Source organism: Phyllostomus discolor, chromosome 2 (assembly GCF_004126475.2).
Source record: "Phyllostomus discolor isolate MPI-MPIP mPhyDis1 chromosome 2, mPhyDis1.pri.v3, whole genome shotgun sequence".
NCBI classification, from domain to species: Eukaryota; Metazoa; Chordata; class Mammalia; order Chiroptera; family Phyllostomidae; genus Phyllostomus; species Phyllostomus discolor.
The window spans coordinates 171,344,666-171,362,576 of record NC_040904.2 but is presented as its reverse complement, the minus strand read 5'-3'; the positions used below and the strand labels follow the sequence as shown (position 1 = coordinate 171,362,576).

The 17,911-nt window shown below is 35.0% G+C and overlaps 1 protein-coding gene across 1 annotated transcript in view; it reads right to left on the bottom strand.

The window, feature by feature from the left end:
• Positions 1 to 17,911, bottom strand: part of ADAMTS20 (ADAM metallopeptidase with thrombospondin type 1 motif 20) — a 177,939-nt gene that overhangs the window by 90,648 nt on the left and 69,380 nt on the right. Inside the window, exons 5-11 of the mRNA XM_028533415.2 lie at positions 13,704 to 13,787; positions 13,052 to 13,176; positions 11,661 to 11,701; positions 8,947 to 9,052; positions 7,026 to 7,172; positions 5,988 to 6,129; positions 4,305 to 4,409 (exon numbers count right to left, since the gene is read on the bottom strand). Of these exons, the coding sequence (XP_028389216.1) occupies positions 4,305 to 4,409; positions 5,988 to 6,129; positions 7,026 to 7,172; positions 8,947 to 9,052; positions 11,661 to 11,701; positions 13,052 to 13,176; positions 13,704 to 13,787 (750 nt within the window). The remainder of the gene's footprint in view (positions 1 to 4,304; positions 4,410 to 5,987; positions 6,130 to 7,025; positions 7,173 to 8,946; positions 9,053 to 11,660; positions 11,702 to 13,051; positions 13,177 to 13,703; positions 13,788 to 17,911) is intronic.

The window sequence follows — 17,911 nt, the reverse complement described above, 5'->3', positions numbered from 1 at the left end:
TACTTTCCTCCCCAGCTGCTGTCCTGTTTCTCCTGGAAAGGGTTGTTTATGTCTATTGTCTAACTCTCTGCCTATTTTTTCATAAACCCACCATAGCCAAGCTTTTATACCCCAACTTCCATGAATCTGTTCATGTGTAGGTTTCCAGTGACCTTCCGCAGTGTATAACCAATGGCCAGTTCTCAGTCTGCTTTCCTTGCTTAGAAATATATGATAGAGCTAATTATTATTTTTTCCATTTTTTATTGTTCTGCAATTACAGTTGTCCCTATTTTTCCCCTATTACTCTCCCCCCTGCTACCTGCCCCCACACCTCCCTCATTCAATCTTTTCCTCCCCATTGTCCTTTGTATGTTCCTTGACAACCCTTCCCCTTCTTTGCCCCGTTATCCTCCTCTACCCTCTCTGGTTACCATCAGTTTGTTCTTAATTTCAATGTCTCTGGTTATATTTTTGTTGCTTGTCTGTTTTGCTGATTAGGTTCCACTTGTAGGTGAGATCACATGGTATTTGTTTTCCACTGCCTGGCTTATTTCCCACTTAGCATAATGCTCTCCAGGTTATTCTTGATTCATTATTTTTCTCATAGTTTCCAAGGCTCCATACTCTTGGTTTTCCTTCTTCTTTACAATTTCTTTTGATGTTCCTTCTTTCCAAATTCTTTTTTGTTTATCGTTTCTATTGTTTATACAGTTACAGTTGTTTCCTATTTCTCTCCCTTTTCCCACCTCCACCCACCCCACACTCTTCCCTCCTTCAGTCAATCCCCATATCATTTTCCATGGCCTTGGGTCATGCATAAGTGTCCTTTGGTTAATCCCTTCACTATCTTTCATCCATTGCCCCCATCTTCACTCCCTTCTAGAGACGGTCAATTTTTTCTATGTATTTATGCTTCTGTTTCTATTCATTCGTTTATTATGTTCATTAGATTCCACATATAAATGAGACCATGTAGTATTTGTCTTTCCCTGACTGGTTTAGTTTGCTTAGCATAATATTCTCCAGATCCATCCATGCTGTCACAAAATGTAAGAGTTTCTCTTTTACTGCTGTGTAATACTCCATCATGTAAATATTGCAATGTTGCCAGGCTCAGGCCCTGGCCCTCTATTCTCTATCAATAATCACTCTCATTCCAGATCTTTCTCCTGATCTACAAACTATATGGACAACTGCTTCCTCATCTTCACTTGAAGGTCTAATAAACATTTCAAATGTAGAAACCCAAAATCAAACCCCTACCCTGCCCCCTCAAAATCTCTTGAGTTGATCTAAGTTAATCACATAGCAGCCCTTAATAAATTTTTGTTGAATGAATTCTATAGGCAAGTTTATTAGAAGAAAAAAATGCTCTGGGCCCTCCATTGGAACAAATCATTCAACATAAGAAAGCCACATTAGGAGTGGACAAAAACAAATTCTAAGAATAGAATGTACTAGGCACATGTAAATTTTGTTGGCATCTTCCAGAAATATTTCAATAAATCCCTGCATGCACCTACGGATTTGTGTGTGAAATCAGAGCATGAAAAGTTAAAATGTAATACTGTTCACCATTGAGTAAAAGATTCACTTAATACGAGATTATTGCTAATGCTAATGCAATGTAAGAGCTTACTACTTTCAGTTAATTATAAAAGGGAAATTATACCTATCAGGATCCACTTGCAGTTACCCCAAACACCACACTTCTTTCAATCTACATTTTAAAGTAGGTTTCAGTACTTGTCACATTTATTTTAATTCTGACAAATCCATGCCCACCATAATGTCATTGGGGAAATATTCAAATGGCAAACAATCATACAAAAAGATGCTTAAGATTGGTAATAATCAGGAAAATGTAAATTAAAACCATGATGAAATTCCATGTTATGGCCACTAGAATAAATTTTGCTAAATCACTCACAATATCAAATATTGGCAAGGAATGCAGGACAACTGGAACTTTCAGATATTTGGCAGGAGTCTAAAATGGTACACATACTTTGGAAAATTGTCTGGCACTCTCTCATGAAGTTAAACATACACCTACCCTATGACCCAGAAATTCTACTCCAGGTATTTACCCAAGAGAAATGCAAACATATGCCCATAAGGAGACCTACACAAAGATGCTCACAGCAGATTTGTTCATCACAGCCAAAAACTGGAAATGATCCAAATATCCATCAACAAAAGACTAAGTAAACAAATTACGGTGCACTTGTACAGCTGAATTATACCACATCATAAAGGAATGAAGTACTGATGCATAGAATAATATGGATGAAACTCAAAAACATCGTGTTGAGCAAAAGAAGCTTGACCTACTCTACTCCCCTCCCCAAAAGGTTATACTATATAGTCCCCTTTACACTAAAATCAAGAACAGAGAGACTGATGTATGAAGATGGAAACATGGACAGGAGCTCTTTCTAGAGAGAAGGGAAATTGTCAACAAAGAGTCAAGACTGAACTTTCTCAACAGGGATGGGTGTTGCATGCGTCTACACTCAATAAAACCAATCAAATTGCAATACTTAAGTGCATTTTACTCAGATATCTCAATTTTCCTTAAAAAACTTAATTTACTTAATTACTCACAAACTTAAGATTTTAGGAATAGTATTCACTATGTGGAGTATGCTTTGTATGTCCCTGCACTCAGTTTCAAAAATGTTTATGCCCAAACTGGACTTGGGTTGCTCAATGAATTAGTTACACACAGTGTATATCTCTTAATATTTATTAATATATCAGTTATTATTTTAGCCTGAATGTCCATGGGATAAAGTGACTTTAAAATTTGCTAGGCATTCAGGCCCAATCCTAGATTTGAATCAGGTGAATATCTTGCAGCAAATCTTCTTTCTAATATTCAGAGAGGTCTTTTTCTGTCTTACCCTCAGATCATCAATCACTCTCACAAATGCCACAGCCTCCCCACAAAAAAAGAATAATTACAAGTAGTAGTCACAAGAACTGAGAAAAAAATTTTTAATAATTAATTTTTACTCTCCAAATAGAAACCTTAGATGAAGTTCAAATTTTAAAATTCAGTTCCAGCCCTAGCTGGCATGGCCCTGTGGATTGGTTCGCACCAGACTGCGAACCAAAGGATGGGCTGGTTTGATTCTCAGTCAGGGCACATGCCTGGGTTGTGGGCCAGGTTCCCAGGAGGGGGCGCTTGAGAGGCAACCACACAGTGATGCCTGCCTCTCCTTCTCCTCCTCTCTCTCTCCTTCTCCCTCCACTCCCCTCTCTAAGAATAAATGAAATCTTAAAAATAAAATTCAGTTCTAGCTTAAATCTATAAACTGAAGAATTGAAATCCACTAGATTTTTGATTCAATGAGTATTTCAGCAACTGCAAAAACTGCTGAAACTCCAAATTAAACTTTAATAATTAACTTGTGATGTGAGTGAAATCCATGGAAAACATGCCTTTTGAAGGAAAAGTGAGGCAAGGAAAGGGCATAGCTGGCACAAACATTTCAATAACACAAAAAGTGGTAAAGACCTAAGTTCAACTAGGGGACTGAACTTAACTTTTAAGTTTTTACTTTTGCCTAATGTGAACTTAGGCAGCACTAGCTGACCCATTCCTAAGAAGTGTTCCTTTTGTACTGGGGTAGCTCAGAGGAGGCTAACAGACTAAAACATATTAAGTAGAGGCAGTATTTGCTACCAAGGCCAAAATAACTTGCCTTCACACTGGAGTGCCAAGTACAATACTGCATCTTCAACATTCAGCACATATCATGATCATGGTGAGCCCTATCACTCGGCATATCTTATTGGCAGATTTACCTAAGTTCATGAATGACATTAGAATGGTAAAGATGTAGTATGGTAGGCAGTTTATTATAGGGATATAATATATATTTTAATGTATGTTTAGAACTAATAAGACCCAAAGGAGACACTTTAAACTTTCAGTTATACTTAACTAAATTTTATGGGGAAAATGTATGAAATGGTAACACCCTTGAATTTGGGAATTTGCTGAAATTTTAGGACCTTTATGTCTATGCTCATTTTTAATTAAAAAAACCTGTAATATACTTAAATAACTACATAAACATGTAATTATTTCAGGATAACTATATGTAACTTTAATATTCACCTGCTAGATCTGGAAAAATGGGTAAAGTTATCATTTTAATTCACTAGACACCATAGTACATAAAAAAACCACGGCAACAACATTAAATCAACTAGGGGAACAAAGGGTCACAGCAAACGATGAAGAGTGCTGACGCAGAGCATCACGTCCTTGGGTAATCTTGACACAAGACTCACCCTTGGAGAACACCTACCATCCCAGGACCACAGTTCGTGCCGTCTGCCAGTGGCATGTGCTGCGTACGACAGCCCTTGTGAACACCTTCTGTGCTTGTGCACCAGAGACGCCTGCACTGTTTCTGCAGAGTAACACAGGGCAGGGGAGCGAGAGTATAAGTAATGCCACAACCACCGGGTCAGTTCAAGATAATGCAGCTCAAAAATTGATCTTACATAGTTCCCGGTTTCACGGTCAGAGCTGGAAATAACCAGCAAAATATCTTTACAAAGTAAGTTCTAGCCATTGATTTTCCTCTAAGTACATAAAATAACAGTAGTTTTTAAAAAACTTTTAGATTTTTGTTATACATTGAACAGTGGGAGAGATGAATTGGAGTGGAAATATCCAAAATTATGTGAGACATTTTTCTAAAGGACTTTTTGTTGTTAAGTGTTATTCACAAGGAGTTTCCAAAAGCCTTCTTTGATCCAACGGTGGAATGTATGAATAATGTGCATAGAAATACTGTATAATGTATACTAGTGTCCTATTTTGTGAATATAATGCAGACTTTCAACTTTTGAACAAACGGTTCTGAAGTTTTCACAAGAAACAAATCCATGGAAGCTCACTGGAGCTATCCCCAAGATAATTCCTTTCTTTTTCTGAATTTAAATTCAAAGTTTATTTAGTGTCTAACTCAGGTAGGAAAGAGAAAGAAATGTATCTTTTATGTAAAGAAAATAAGTAACATGAACCTTACTAGTGGATGTTAAAAGGCTTATTAAAATTTGTGACCACAAATTTAAGATGTTAGGAACAGCATTCAGTACGTGGAGTATGCTTTGTATGTCCCTGCACTCACTGTTAAGTGACTTTCATTCCTTCATTCAACAGGCATTTATTCTATGGCACCTATTATGTGGCAGATCTTTAACTGAACACTGTGGATGTATCTATTTAAATGAGTAAGTAAGGTTGCATTTCTGGTCCAATGATTCTCACCACTATCTAACCTATGAAAAATTCTGAACATAACTTATACATAGTTTAATGCACACTTAACAACGGGCCCCAAATCTGATTCCTCTTGATTCAAATCTATATAAATTAAAATGTAGTCTTATATTCATGTGTCTTTTAATACAGCTCATTATCAAAATATAAAAATGTCTCGCCTAATTTTCTCCCCCATACCCAAAATAATATCAATTGAAAGTAAATATTTAAAGTCCTTTAATTTTTAAAACCTCTCTGTGGCTTTATTTCTAAACAGAAATACTTCACAGGATTTTGTGAGAGTTAACAAAGATAATTTTTAAATACCTAACCCAGTACCTTCCATAGTTTGCCATTTTTAACCTCTTTATGACAAACACCAAATTTTTCTAACACTTAAAATCATTCGAGCCCTGGCTGGCGTAGCTCAGTGGATTGAGCGCGGGCTGCAAACCAAAGTGTCACAGTTTCGATTCCCAGTCAGGGCACATGACTGGGTTGCAGGCCATGGCCCCCAGCAACCACACATTGATGTTTCTCTCTCTCTCTCTCTCTTTCTCCCTCCCTTCCCTCTCTAAAAGTAAATAAATAAAATCTTAAAAAAAAACTCTTAAGATATATTTAGTTCACTTTCTTTTCAAGAGAATATATAATTTTAAATATATTCAAACTGCAACTTTATGGTAGTTTTCAAACAAAAGGACAAAATTTTTCTTACCAAATAGGGACACACTTGTGATCCAGGACCAAACATAAGTTCACACTGCTTGTTTACATCATACATCAGTCCAGGGAGTTGTAAAGACAGATCATAGATTCTTCCGTTTGGTTTGTCAAGGAGGCAATCCCCATGACCAGTACTGTGCCAGTGGCAAAAAATAAAATATTATGAATATATAGAGATGCATGCCAGTATAAGATTCCTTTATCACTTTTTATCTACTTCTGCTCTTCCAAAGAGATTATCTATATTTTTTATAATTTAAAACCCAGCTCAAATTAAAGTCAGTAAGAAACCCTCGCTGCTTACAAAAAACTTTTTATATGTTTGTTCTTATTTGAGCCCCACTACTGCCTTGAAGGTACAATTTTTTAAAAAGACCATGGCAAATCCATCAGAATACAATTTATGAAACAGACATGCATATGGTGACCATACTATACTTTTGGTCTACTTTGCTATCTGACAATACCACCTTACATCGAAAAGTCAAAATGTAAAAATGTTGTCAAATCATTTGAGAAAATACATTTATAGCTCTAAACAACAACATAGGAATTTCAAAACATATTATTATGCCATCTCCACCTCAAAGAGGTTTTTCAAGAAAGGAGTATGACGCAGAGTCAGCGACAGCAACTTTGGGACTTTGTTTTTGGTTCCACCACCTCCCAGGATGCATGACTGCAGACAAGTCTCTTAATCGCCCCGAGCCCTAAGTCTCCTCATCTGTAATTAAGAGTGGTAATATCTACCTTGCAAATTGTTGTTAGAGTACATGATATATTTAAAAGTGGTAAATGGCAGGGGAAATGCTAGATATGAATTGCAACAAGAAAAATTTTAGGAGTGAAATGCAAACAATTCTCTCCCCATGTTTTTAAACATCCATTTGTACAGTGAATATAAGCTCAAATGTAAACAATGGAAAACTAAACAGAAACTGAACCCCTTTAAGAGAACATACAAATTTCAAATTTTATAATCTAATAAATGTTCAGTAATTGAACTAAGGCAACATGAAGTCAGACTTACTCTAGGAATTCAGTGATATATTTCTGACTGCACTTGGACCAGGTCCAAGGACTTGTGTGGTAATTTAAAGTTGGAGCCATCACATGATATTGATGTTTAATTCCGGTTTCCTTACATTTAAAACTATCATCATGGGGAACATTAAATCTAAAAATAAAAACAGACACTTAAAAAAGGATACTAAAATATGTATGCATTATTAACAGATCTCTTAAATTTGTATTATAATATAAAATGCAGGTAAGTCTGGTTACATCTGAATTTGTATTCTTAATCTCTTCACAAAGCATTATTCAACTAGGTTATCTTCATGTTAAGAAGCATATAACCTCTGAGAAAGACTAGATGCTAATTTTGATCATTAGCAGTCTAATCAAGTATCTGAGTCTGAACAATAAAATATTTGTATTCTCGCTCACCTCATCACAATATGAACAAAGTATTCATATAAAAACACTGGCAGTTTTCAACATGCATATCTTAGATGTGTGGAAAGATTAGGTAAAGGCAATACCATACTAAATTCCAGACCACTGATTATTGGTATAGTATGAAAAGGGCTTCTTTAATCACTAATTCCATGTCATTCTATAATGTCTACCTATTCTTTGTGAAACAGACTAAGTTACTATCTATAATCAATAAGCAATGATTGATAGACTAGGGTAATATAAACATTCCTGAAAAGCAATCAAATCTTCACAACAAGAGCAATATTGAATAATTAGCTGATTGGCAACTGATCTTATGCATTTTTTTTTGAGGACCCAAATACAAACTCGCAGCTAAAAGGAATGTTGAAACTACTTTGCAGGCTGAAATTTGTTCTAAAGTCTGTCTTTTAGTTCAACTACTTACCTATATTCTAAAGACACCTAAAGAGTTTCTCAGGGAGAAAATTAATGTCTAAGATGGTGCACTCTGCAAGAACAGTTTTCTAAACCAGCAAATAGTGCTTTTCGGATGTCACTGCAGTGCATCTGTGGTCTTCAGATATGCTCCTGATCCTAACCTCCCGCTTGAAGAAAAAACTTAAAAATCTGAGTGTGCGTCTTGCCAATGCTCATGAGATATAACCACTCTAAAAGGGAACTGAAGAGGCACTAGTTTAATAAAAATGATCTCCATTTGGAGTTATCCCAGCAGAATATTCTAATTATGCCAAGTCATGACCAGGAAAAATAAATGTAGTTAAACTAAGAGGCAAATCAAGACTCAATTCCTTGTTAGCCATTAACCAAGAAACCCCAGGAGTTCTGGGAGTGCATCCGAATCATTTTACAGAGGATGAGTTTGTATAGAGGTTTCTGGCTTGCCACGGGAGCTCTGAAGGTAACACTGGAAATCACGGCCTCCATTCTTACAGCATAGAGCCCCAGTAGAATTTTTAATAATATAGGAACAAATAAATGAATCCCAAATTTTTACAATAAAAAAACTATGGATCTGGGAGAAAAAAAACTTTTTTTCATCTTTTAAGTATTAAGAAATTCCCATGTGCCACCTCCTCTGCTAGGGCTCTGAGCTATAAGAGCAAGAAATAAGTTGGTATTACAAATATTTTTGGGAGTTGCCCTTAAACAGGAGCCCCTACAGGCCCTCCCATAAGATGGTAGACAGTACCTGGTCATGTATAGGATAACAAGGTATAGAGGCCAGGAGTGCTTGTCATGTAATCCAATACAGTAAATGAAATAAAAGAATTCCCAAGTTCTAGTTCTTTGCTTAGACTGTTGATCTGTGCAGCCTGTCTGACCTAACATAAATCACAAAAGAGCCCGAGTTAGCATTTCAGAGATAACAATTACACTAAAAATATTTTTAGGACATAGAGGTGCGAATTTCTTGTTGAAGATGGAATTTTAGGCACACTAAGTAGAATGAATAGAGGACGTGCACTGAGGTGATAGACGGCACTTACACGTGCCCAAGCTCGTGGGCTATGGTGAAGGCAGCACTGAGTCCATTTTCTTCACTAATAGAGCAGCTTCGTAAAGGATCACACAAGGTACCTAATTCTGCTAAACCTGAAAAATTTCACATTTGTATTTCATCAAAAGGGGAAATGTCAAATCATAGAGAACTAAATTTTAAAACATTTACCATTGGCATTATTACTTAGAAATGAGTGCAAAGTTGGCTGTTAATAGTGCATAAATGTTTTATATGGTAAAAAAAAATGATTTGTTTGCAGTTGAAGTCTTTTTAACAACTTCTTGGTTTCCTTTACTAAAGAAAATAATCCCAAAATATGGGGTGAGCAAATAATTCTTTTTAAAAAAGAAATAGAATATTTGTTACAGGAAGGATAAACTTTTAGACTACATTAGTATAGATTATAAGAAAAGCAATGAATAAAATTGGTAACAGAACTAATAAAGAAAATACAATGGGACACTATGAATTTTCCTTAAATTTTAAAGTTTTTAGGCAGGCTATAATTACTCAGTTACCACAATAATTAAATGAATTAATACAGGGTAGGGCAAAAGTAGGTTTACAGTTGCTCATATGGAAAGTACAATAGTAAGTGCATATTAACACAAGAACAAACTGTGCTTCACATGCAGCTGTAAATCCATCTTTGCCCACCCTGTATGTTACATGCTTGTGACAAGAATTATTATGGGCACTTAATTTTGTAACTATTTCAGCTCTCATTACCCTTGATTCAACAAAGAATAATAAAAACACTTTCATTTTCATAATTTATGTTTGTAAATGTCACTGTGATTTATGAGCATTGGGGTGGCTAAAAACTACAAAAAAATATTGGGGACTAGGAGACCACCCACTTCCACATGATCAATGCAGAATGTCTAGCGTTAAATCAATTTAAAAAAATAGTAAGGTGTGACAGACGTATCCATGCTTAACCTTTAGTATAAAGATGTGACAACAGGGCATAGTTAATGTAAGAAATATGTTTAATGGATTCTTGTTAGATAAAATAGACCTAACAAAGCTAAAGAAGAGTTTGCAGGAAGAGAATGGGGTCTGCTGCAATAAATATGAGTGGCAGGTGTCTATTTGCACATTTGTAGAAGATTAGTTTCTAAAGGGTCCTCTTAACACAAAGAAATTAGATTAACAAAATTACTTTTTAATGAATACTGACCTCACATGTTTTTACAAGAATGGTCAAGTCCCCAAATCTAACACACATTCTCTCCGTGCGCTCCTCTCATCCAACATGCATGCATATCCACACACATTTACACCTGAGATAAACCCTAAGGTGTAAGCAATAAATAGTAAGGACAGAAAACACTCTGAAAGCAAATACTGATTAAAGCTAACAGTGCTAACAGTTTGCTGGAAAAAGCTGCAAGGTACAGGATCTGATGCTGATTTTCCACATTAAGTCAGGGACCCTGGTATGTAACACCCTTTGGATAATAGTAAAACAACCTAACAAACAAAAACAGAAAACCCTGTCTGAAAGAAGTACATTTTTTCAAGCAGTTCACTCCTAAACTCATGGATTAATATTAAGTAAATATGAGCTCATAATCAAAGATAGCCAAACACACAAGTCAACACAAGAGAAAGCAGAAACCGCATATTTGGCCTTCGACTATTTAAGATATGGGAACTGTCAGAAATGGATATAAAGTTACTCCAAATGAAATGTTTGAGTAAACATGAAAGGCAATTACAAGTATGAGCAAATATAAAAAGAATGCAAACAAAATGAACACAGATTTTGAACAAGAACCAATCAGGTTCTATTCAATGGAAAGATATCTTGAAATGACAAATTAAGAGAATGGTTGAAATATCAAATTAGATGCAGCCAAAGAGAGAAATAAGAAAATGCATGTTAGAGCTGCTTGGATGAATCATGAGGAAGAAAATGAAAGCATGGAACACAGAGTGAGAAGACTTAATACAAATACAACTGGGGTGCCATGAGAGAACAGGTAGAACGTAAGGACAAACTTTGAAAAAAAAATGAATGAGGATGGGAATTTTTTAAAGTTGAAGATGTTAATCAACAGATCAATAAATATAGGAATCACAACATATCCCAAGCAGAATAAACAGGAAGAACTCTATATTAAGATATAATTTTAATAAAACTTCATTCTATCCAAAACAAAGAGAGGATCCTATGTGCAGCCAGAAGAACTGGTACATACAAAATTTACTCAACTGGTGCCCTCTTGGGGAAAAGCAAAGGGACGGACTAGGACTGAGCACAGTCCTAGTGGTATCGATAAAATGGTTTTGATAATGGTATCGATAAAGTGGTATCCCATAATGGTATCAATAAAATTTGAGCTCTTTCATCCAGTAGTGGATTCATGGCTATTCCTTTTATTATTTTGCTTTAAATTTGCACATTAAGCATTTGCATGAGTCCATTAAGCATTATTTTGTATGAATTTTGTATTATAAATTAAAACACTTTAAAATAAGTCAAGCTTCACACAGCAATTCATATTTAGTAACTGACACATATTAGCTCTTATTATACTTTAAAATTTGTAGAAGCACAATCAAATAATAGCAAAAACTATAATCATTAAGATAACTTATCAAAGTGACTAAAAGGAAAAATAATCTAAACATCATCTTAAATAATTCAGTAAGCAATTGTGTAGGCTATATTTAATTTACAAAGTAACTTACCTAATGTGTCACATTTCTCTCGCGCTCCACAAATGTCTTCCCTTAAAAAAAATTTTTGAAGCATTTTCAGAAAATATTTTTGCAACAAGTCAAAACAGGGATCAGAAGATTTAACTATTGCCACAAGCTGACTTCTAAAATCCAGTTCTTAATAAGCTCTCAATAAATTTAAACCTAGAGCTGTACATATCAATGGGTGGTATATAAAAATGATTGCTGTAAATAGATGAAGCTTAACCAAGTTCTTTGAAAAGCTTTCTAAGTATATTTTTCACCTATCTGCCTTTCCTTACACAGCATATATAATTTATTCTTTTCTTAATGTCTGGACATCATTATGAGCCTCACTGATTATCCTCTGCTGCAAAATAATGATGTTCTCAGATGTTACCAAGTTGCTTAAGTTTTTGCTTCTTCCTTACTTTGTCACTAGCCATTTAACTTGACAGTGCCTTGTCTCTTTGGTCTCCTCTTATAGCCCTCTCTCCCTCCCATCTTTAAGCTGTATCTATGGTCTTTGTTGCTTGGCCTCTAACTACAATCCAGGACAAAACCATGGACATTGATAATAGAATACTGTGTATAAAATTGAGCTAATTCTGCTTTAGTTTTGCAAAGACATAAAGCACATGGATCATATGTCTCCAGTTACATATGGACTAAAAGTTTCTATTTCAGGATTCTATAGAGCTGAGGTTTCTCCAACTCTGACCCTCAAGTGAGATAGATTTATTTCTTTTGCTCAAACAACTGACAAAATACACCCAACAAACCTAGAATCTAAATATGCTGGTAGCATCAATGCTGCTGAAACAAAGGTATGAATTAAAAATGTATAGTGGTGCTTGTAAAATGGATAATCATCTTATAATAACAGAAGCTGTTTTTCAAATAATAAGTTTAGGAAAAACCCTAGCAAAAGCAGCCTAGTTATTAAGACATGTACTGAGCATCAAAACAACAAAAAAGATTTTTTAAGCAGAAAGACCACGTTTATCGGACAATCAAATTTAAAAGCTCTTCTTTCCAACTGATTGAAAAATCAAGTGGGGAAATTAAAAAAACCTGTTCCCAGCTTCCTAAGTTAAATTCTAAATATTTTTCTAATTCTCTTATTCTGCCACAAATATAATAAGATAATTATTTTGTCTAGGTCATACTATTACTTAACAACCTAACACTGCTAATCTCCTAGGAATCAAGTAGTGGACTAGTCTAAAGGGATAGAACAATGCTTTCATTCAATAAGACTTTTTGTAATACAACTTCTCATAGAACACTGCTGTCTAATATTGATAAAGAATTAAGGTAACAGGAATAATTAGTGATCATGCAGGAGAAAAAGTGTAAGTAAAATTGTAGTTAGAAGTGTTACATTTCTTAAACTGTACCTAGTGATAAGAACAGCAGTATCATGGTGGGAAGGGTGAGCATCATCAAGAACATTCTGAGTCTGTTGCCACAAACAAAAGTTACGTAATGTGGTAGCTGCATTAAAACTGATGACTGGTCCTTCCTGTGCAAAAAAAAAAAAAAAAGCACAATTCAGTATTATGCAAAACATCCATGGTGTATTTTCCCTTGGAGCTTGTCAGGGTCCATGCAATTTATCAAATAGCATTTTACTAGGCAAATGAAGTGGCATTCTCCATCACATCATAAACATATTTTACCAATACTTACAACATTGCATTCAAAACTGAATCCAATTAGACTTCTCAATATGATCATCCAGTATTTAGAATAAAAAACCTACCTTCTAAAAATTACCTTATTTTAAATCTTTCAACCAAAGGTTTATAAAAATGAATTTCTGGATGTTTTCAAGCTTACATTCTTTAATTGTTTATTAACATTTGTGATTTCCTTGCTGTTATTTTATATCTATCACAACAGAAAAATCTTTTCAAATCAAGTTTCTTAAACATAAATTTTTATTGAAAGTATCTCATTTCTAATAAGTTTCATAGTAGAGATATATATTTTTTTCATGCTAGGAGCCTACCACAACTAAGATTACTAATTTTAGAACTTTTTTTTTACCTGTTCATTATGAATTACAATTAATTTTACAATTACTATGTTTATAAGATTTCCAATACTTGAGTCCTTGTAGATTGCTGCAACCTGCAAGGGTAAAAGAATGTAGGATTAGATGTCTAAAATGAATATTTCTTTTCAAAAGTAAATTGAAACCAGTCCAAGAGCATCAATTCTCCAACTTAGCTGCAGATTGGAGTCTCCTAGGGAGCTTTTCGCAAATCCTGAAGCTCGGGCCACATCCTTTACCAATTAAGTTAGAATCTCGAAGGTTGAGAGACTCAGTCATCAATATCTTTTAAAATTCCTCAGAAATTTTTTCTAATGATTCCAATGTGAAGCCAACTTTGAGAACCAGTATCCTGACCTTTGCTACTGCAGTTTGTCCATAACCAGCAGCATCCATATCATGCAGAATGAGGCAAATCTCAGGCCTCACTCTGGACTAGTCAGTCAAAAATCTACATTTTAATAAGATTTGAATATGCATCAGAGCTTGGAAAATACTATTCTGGATGATTCAACAAGAAATTCGCTTCATTCTATCACAATCTGCAATTTATGTGCCCACAATACTACATGACAAATATATAGTTTCACCTATTCTTTTCTGGTAGTTTTATCTGATCTCTTCTGCCATGGTTGCGTATTTCCAATTGTGATTATGCTTATGCTTTTTAATGTTTAGCACTACTGGAACCCGTAGAGACTGATTCCTCCAGAATCATATAAAGCCACAGAAGAGGTTATAGGTCACAACCTGGTTCTTAAGTCTCCAAAATTAGAGAATGCAGTCTGTGAGGCACTCTGCAAGGGCTCCACTTGTGACTCCTGGTTAAGGTGCTATCCAACTCACTAATTCATATCCTCTTCTTGTAGCTATCACAGAAGTTGCAACTGCAGCAGGAGTGTCTTCCATGGCCAATGCCTCTGACTTGTACTCCTTTAGTGACATAACTCTGGGACCTGGACTACCTGTGCATTAAATTGCTTCAGAAACCTGGATCACCATCTCCTGGACCCATGCCCAAACCAAGACAGCCATTCCTTTATGAAGTGCTACTTTTTTTCAGTTATTTAATAAATATTCAGCATCTACTCCTTGCTTTGTTGGCTGGAAGACATGATCGATCACTGATGTTGTGGAGAATGCAATTTGCTACAAGTACCAGGAGTGGACCCCTCAACTCCAACAGCCAAAGCTGCTTCAACATGATGAGTAACATACCTGCTTCTGCTGCTTCCAGCACCACATAAAGTACTACCAGAACCAGGGCGACAAGCATCTCCGCAGGGTCAGCTTAACTAACACATTCCTGCGTCTCCCCTATTGGTTTAGCAGTGCAGCCACGAACACAGGTTTGTCATCTCTCCCTGGAGTGATGCCTTTGGCTTTGGGGGTGGCATTTTTTGGCAAGAGTGGTGGTCACCCAGTGGGTTTGAGAGGAAGTTAAGATGGGGCCAATAAAATGATCGGTGATTTCAAGCAGATCTGTTAGCATGGCAGTATTGCTCCCTTTAAAATGGGAGCTGCGGAAATCTATAGCTGAATTGATATTCATTTTCCATACAACTTTTGAAAATATATCTACTGTAGAAAACAAAGTATGTATACCCATATGTGTGACTTCAGAGTTATACTTTGATTCTGTGAGTTTAAAAGTAGATGCTCTTCGAAATCATATTATAAGATAAACAGTGCATCTCAAAGGTATGCACAGTCTTTTTCTCCCTAAAGATAAAATAATCACAAAGACCTCTTTGTCCCAGGTCATCACACATTTGCCGTTAGCCAGAGGAAAGAGCCAAAGCACTCTGAGTATCAAAATGGCTTCCTTCTCTACTCATTGCCCCAAATGTTTTGACCACAAATGACAACCTGGATGTTATAATACTAGCCATAAAACATATAACCAAAAATTATTTACAGTTCCAGATGGAAACAGATGCTGCACCTTTATTGAAAAGTGACCAATCTGGAATTTGGAAACATATTCCCTGTGTCCTGATAGCATATTTTAAAATGTTACTACAGCAAAATTTCCTTCAAGTCTAAGAGAAAAGATAAATCAAATAATTATTATGCAATACAGATAATGTTATAAAGCACAGTCTAAGTTAAACAGACTCAGGTTCAAGTTCCAACAATCACTGTTAATATCTACTCATCAGGCTGCCATGAGGATTACATGGTATGGTGCACAAAAGCCATTTAGGTTAGGGCTGGGTCATAGGTGTCAATGTTAGTTATTGTTAATACTACTTACAAAACTTTTTCAGAATAAAGGGCCTATGTTATATACAATGCTAGTTTTAGTTCATGTGTTTCAAATTAGTTATCAGAGTACACGCAAATGTAAAGCAAAGGATCTAAGAGCAGCAGTTTCATTATTTCCTGCAATGTGTATCAGACTGCCTCCTGCCTGTCAGACACTGTGTGTGGTGCTCACTTGACACAGAGATGAATACAGCATGACCTCTACCCTTAATTCACTCCTCTCAGGGTAAAAGATGCGAACACAGATGGTTCAATAGGAATAATTTTTTATATGCACACCCCACCAAAACCCCTCAGAGATTGATATTTTGTCTTTATATTAGAATGGTGTTTCTTTAAAAAGGCTGTATCTTCATTTAACTGTATGCCCCCTCTATTGTTTTACATATTGACCTTTATTCTATATGCTCATATTCAATATATGTATTTTATTATATTTGGATGTTTAAGATGCTATTACTGAATAACTAAGCTTAATTGTGAATCAGGCAGATGAACCACCACAAGGCTATAAAGCTATGTAATATTGTTTTATTACTGTAATTACTACATTTGAGAATGCTATGTATTGGAATTTTTATTGACCTAATTAAAATGTATTTAATCTTTTATTCTTTAAGTGTGTGTTTCCCTGGCATATAGCATTCATTTCATTTTTACTAGGGTTTCAAGTAGTAAGCATTAGTTCATAGGTATTTATTGAAAGGTATAGAAATGATATGAATTATATTGTTTAAATATTTTCAGGAAAATTCTAGGCATAATATACTTTATGCATAGCATGGAAAAATTATTATCACTATACTGACAAATCATTTTGAAATAATTTCTATATAGAGTTTCAACAAATGTTCATATATGACATATTTAGAGGCTACTTTCTTTTTTTATGATTTTAGCCATTTTTTAAAATTAAGACAATTGACATAACATGTATTAGTTTAGGTTGAGATATATCAACATAATGATTTGAGATATATGTATATTACAAAATAAGTTTAGATAAAATCTATCATCACACATAGTTTTTTCTTATGAGAACTTTCAGATCTATTTTCTTAACAACTTTCAAATGTACCATGCAGTATTGTTAACTATAGTCACCCTGCCGTACCTTACTTACAGCACCAGGAGTAATTTATCTTATAACCTTCAAAGTCATCTATTAGAAACTCATTTAGTAAGTAAACAAATTTTGCTTACCAAGATCACTACTCTTGTCAAAAAGACCATTTTTGTTAAGTTAGAAAATGACAACATTCCCCATATGTACAAAATGAATAGATGCAAAAAATAAAGAATAAGCAGTACACTGAGTTGAAGAAAGGTAACATAAATGGTCATGAAGTATGAAAGTAAATCATTAGTTTTTATTTTGGTGTGGTTGAAAATTTCCCTATCGTGGAGAACATCAGTGAAAGCAACACAAGGGAAAGCAATGATGTTAAGTCAACATAATTTAATGTAACGCAAGTGAGGGTGTTTAGTTGATCAATGCCACTAGATAACAGTAACTGTGTTTTAATAAACAGGGCTGATTCCTGAGTATCACATGATACTCAAGTTTATACTATTAAATCTGTAACAAGGTGAATATTAAAATGCTTACAATCCTTTGTAAGCACATTGGAGAGTGGAGGTCTCTGACAAATATTTTCAAGGTTTGTTTAACAGTTAAGTCATTGATTATCAACATGAATCTGTTGAAGAAAGTAATTGCCTTAGTTTATACATACTTCAGTGGTTTGATAATGCATATGTAAATGCCATTTTAATGTGATAATGTCACTTACTTAAATTCTCTAAGGATAGAAGTTTTGGAATAGCAAGTAATTGAACATCACTGCTCATTTAACACACATTTCATTAGATACACTCTGCACCACAATTGGGTTCTTCCCAGTTTATTCTGATGTTAACTCTAAAACCCTCT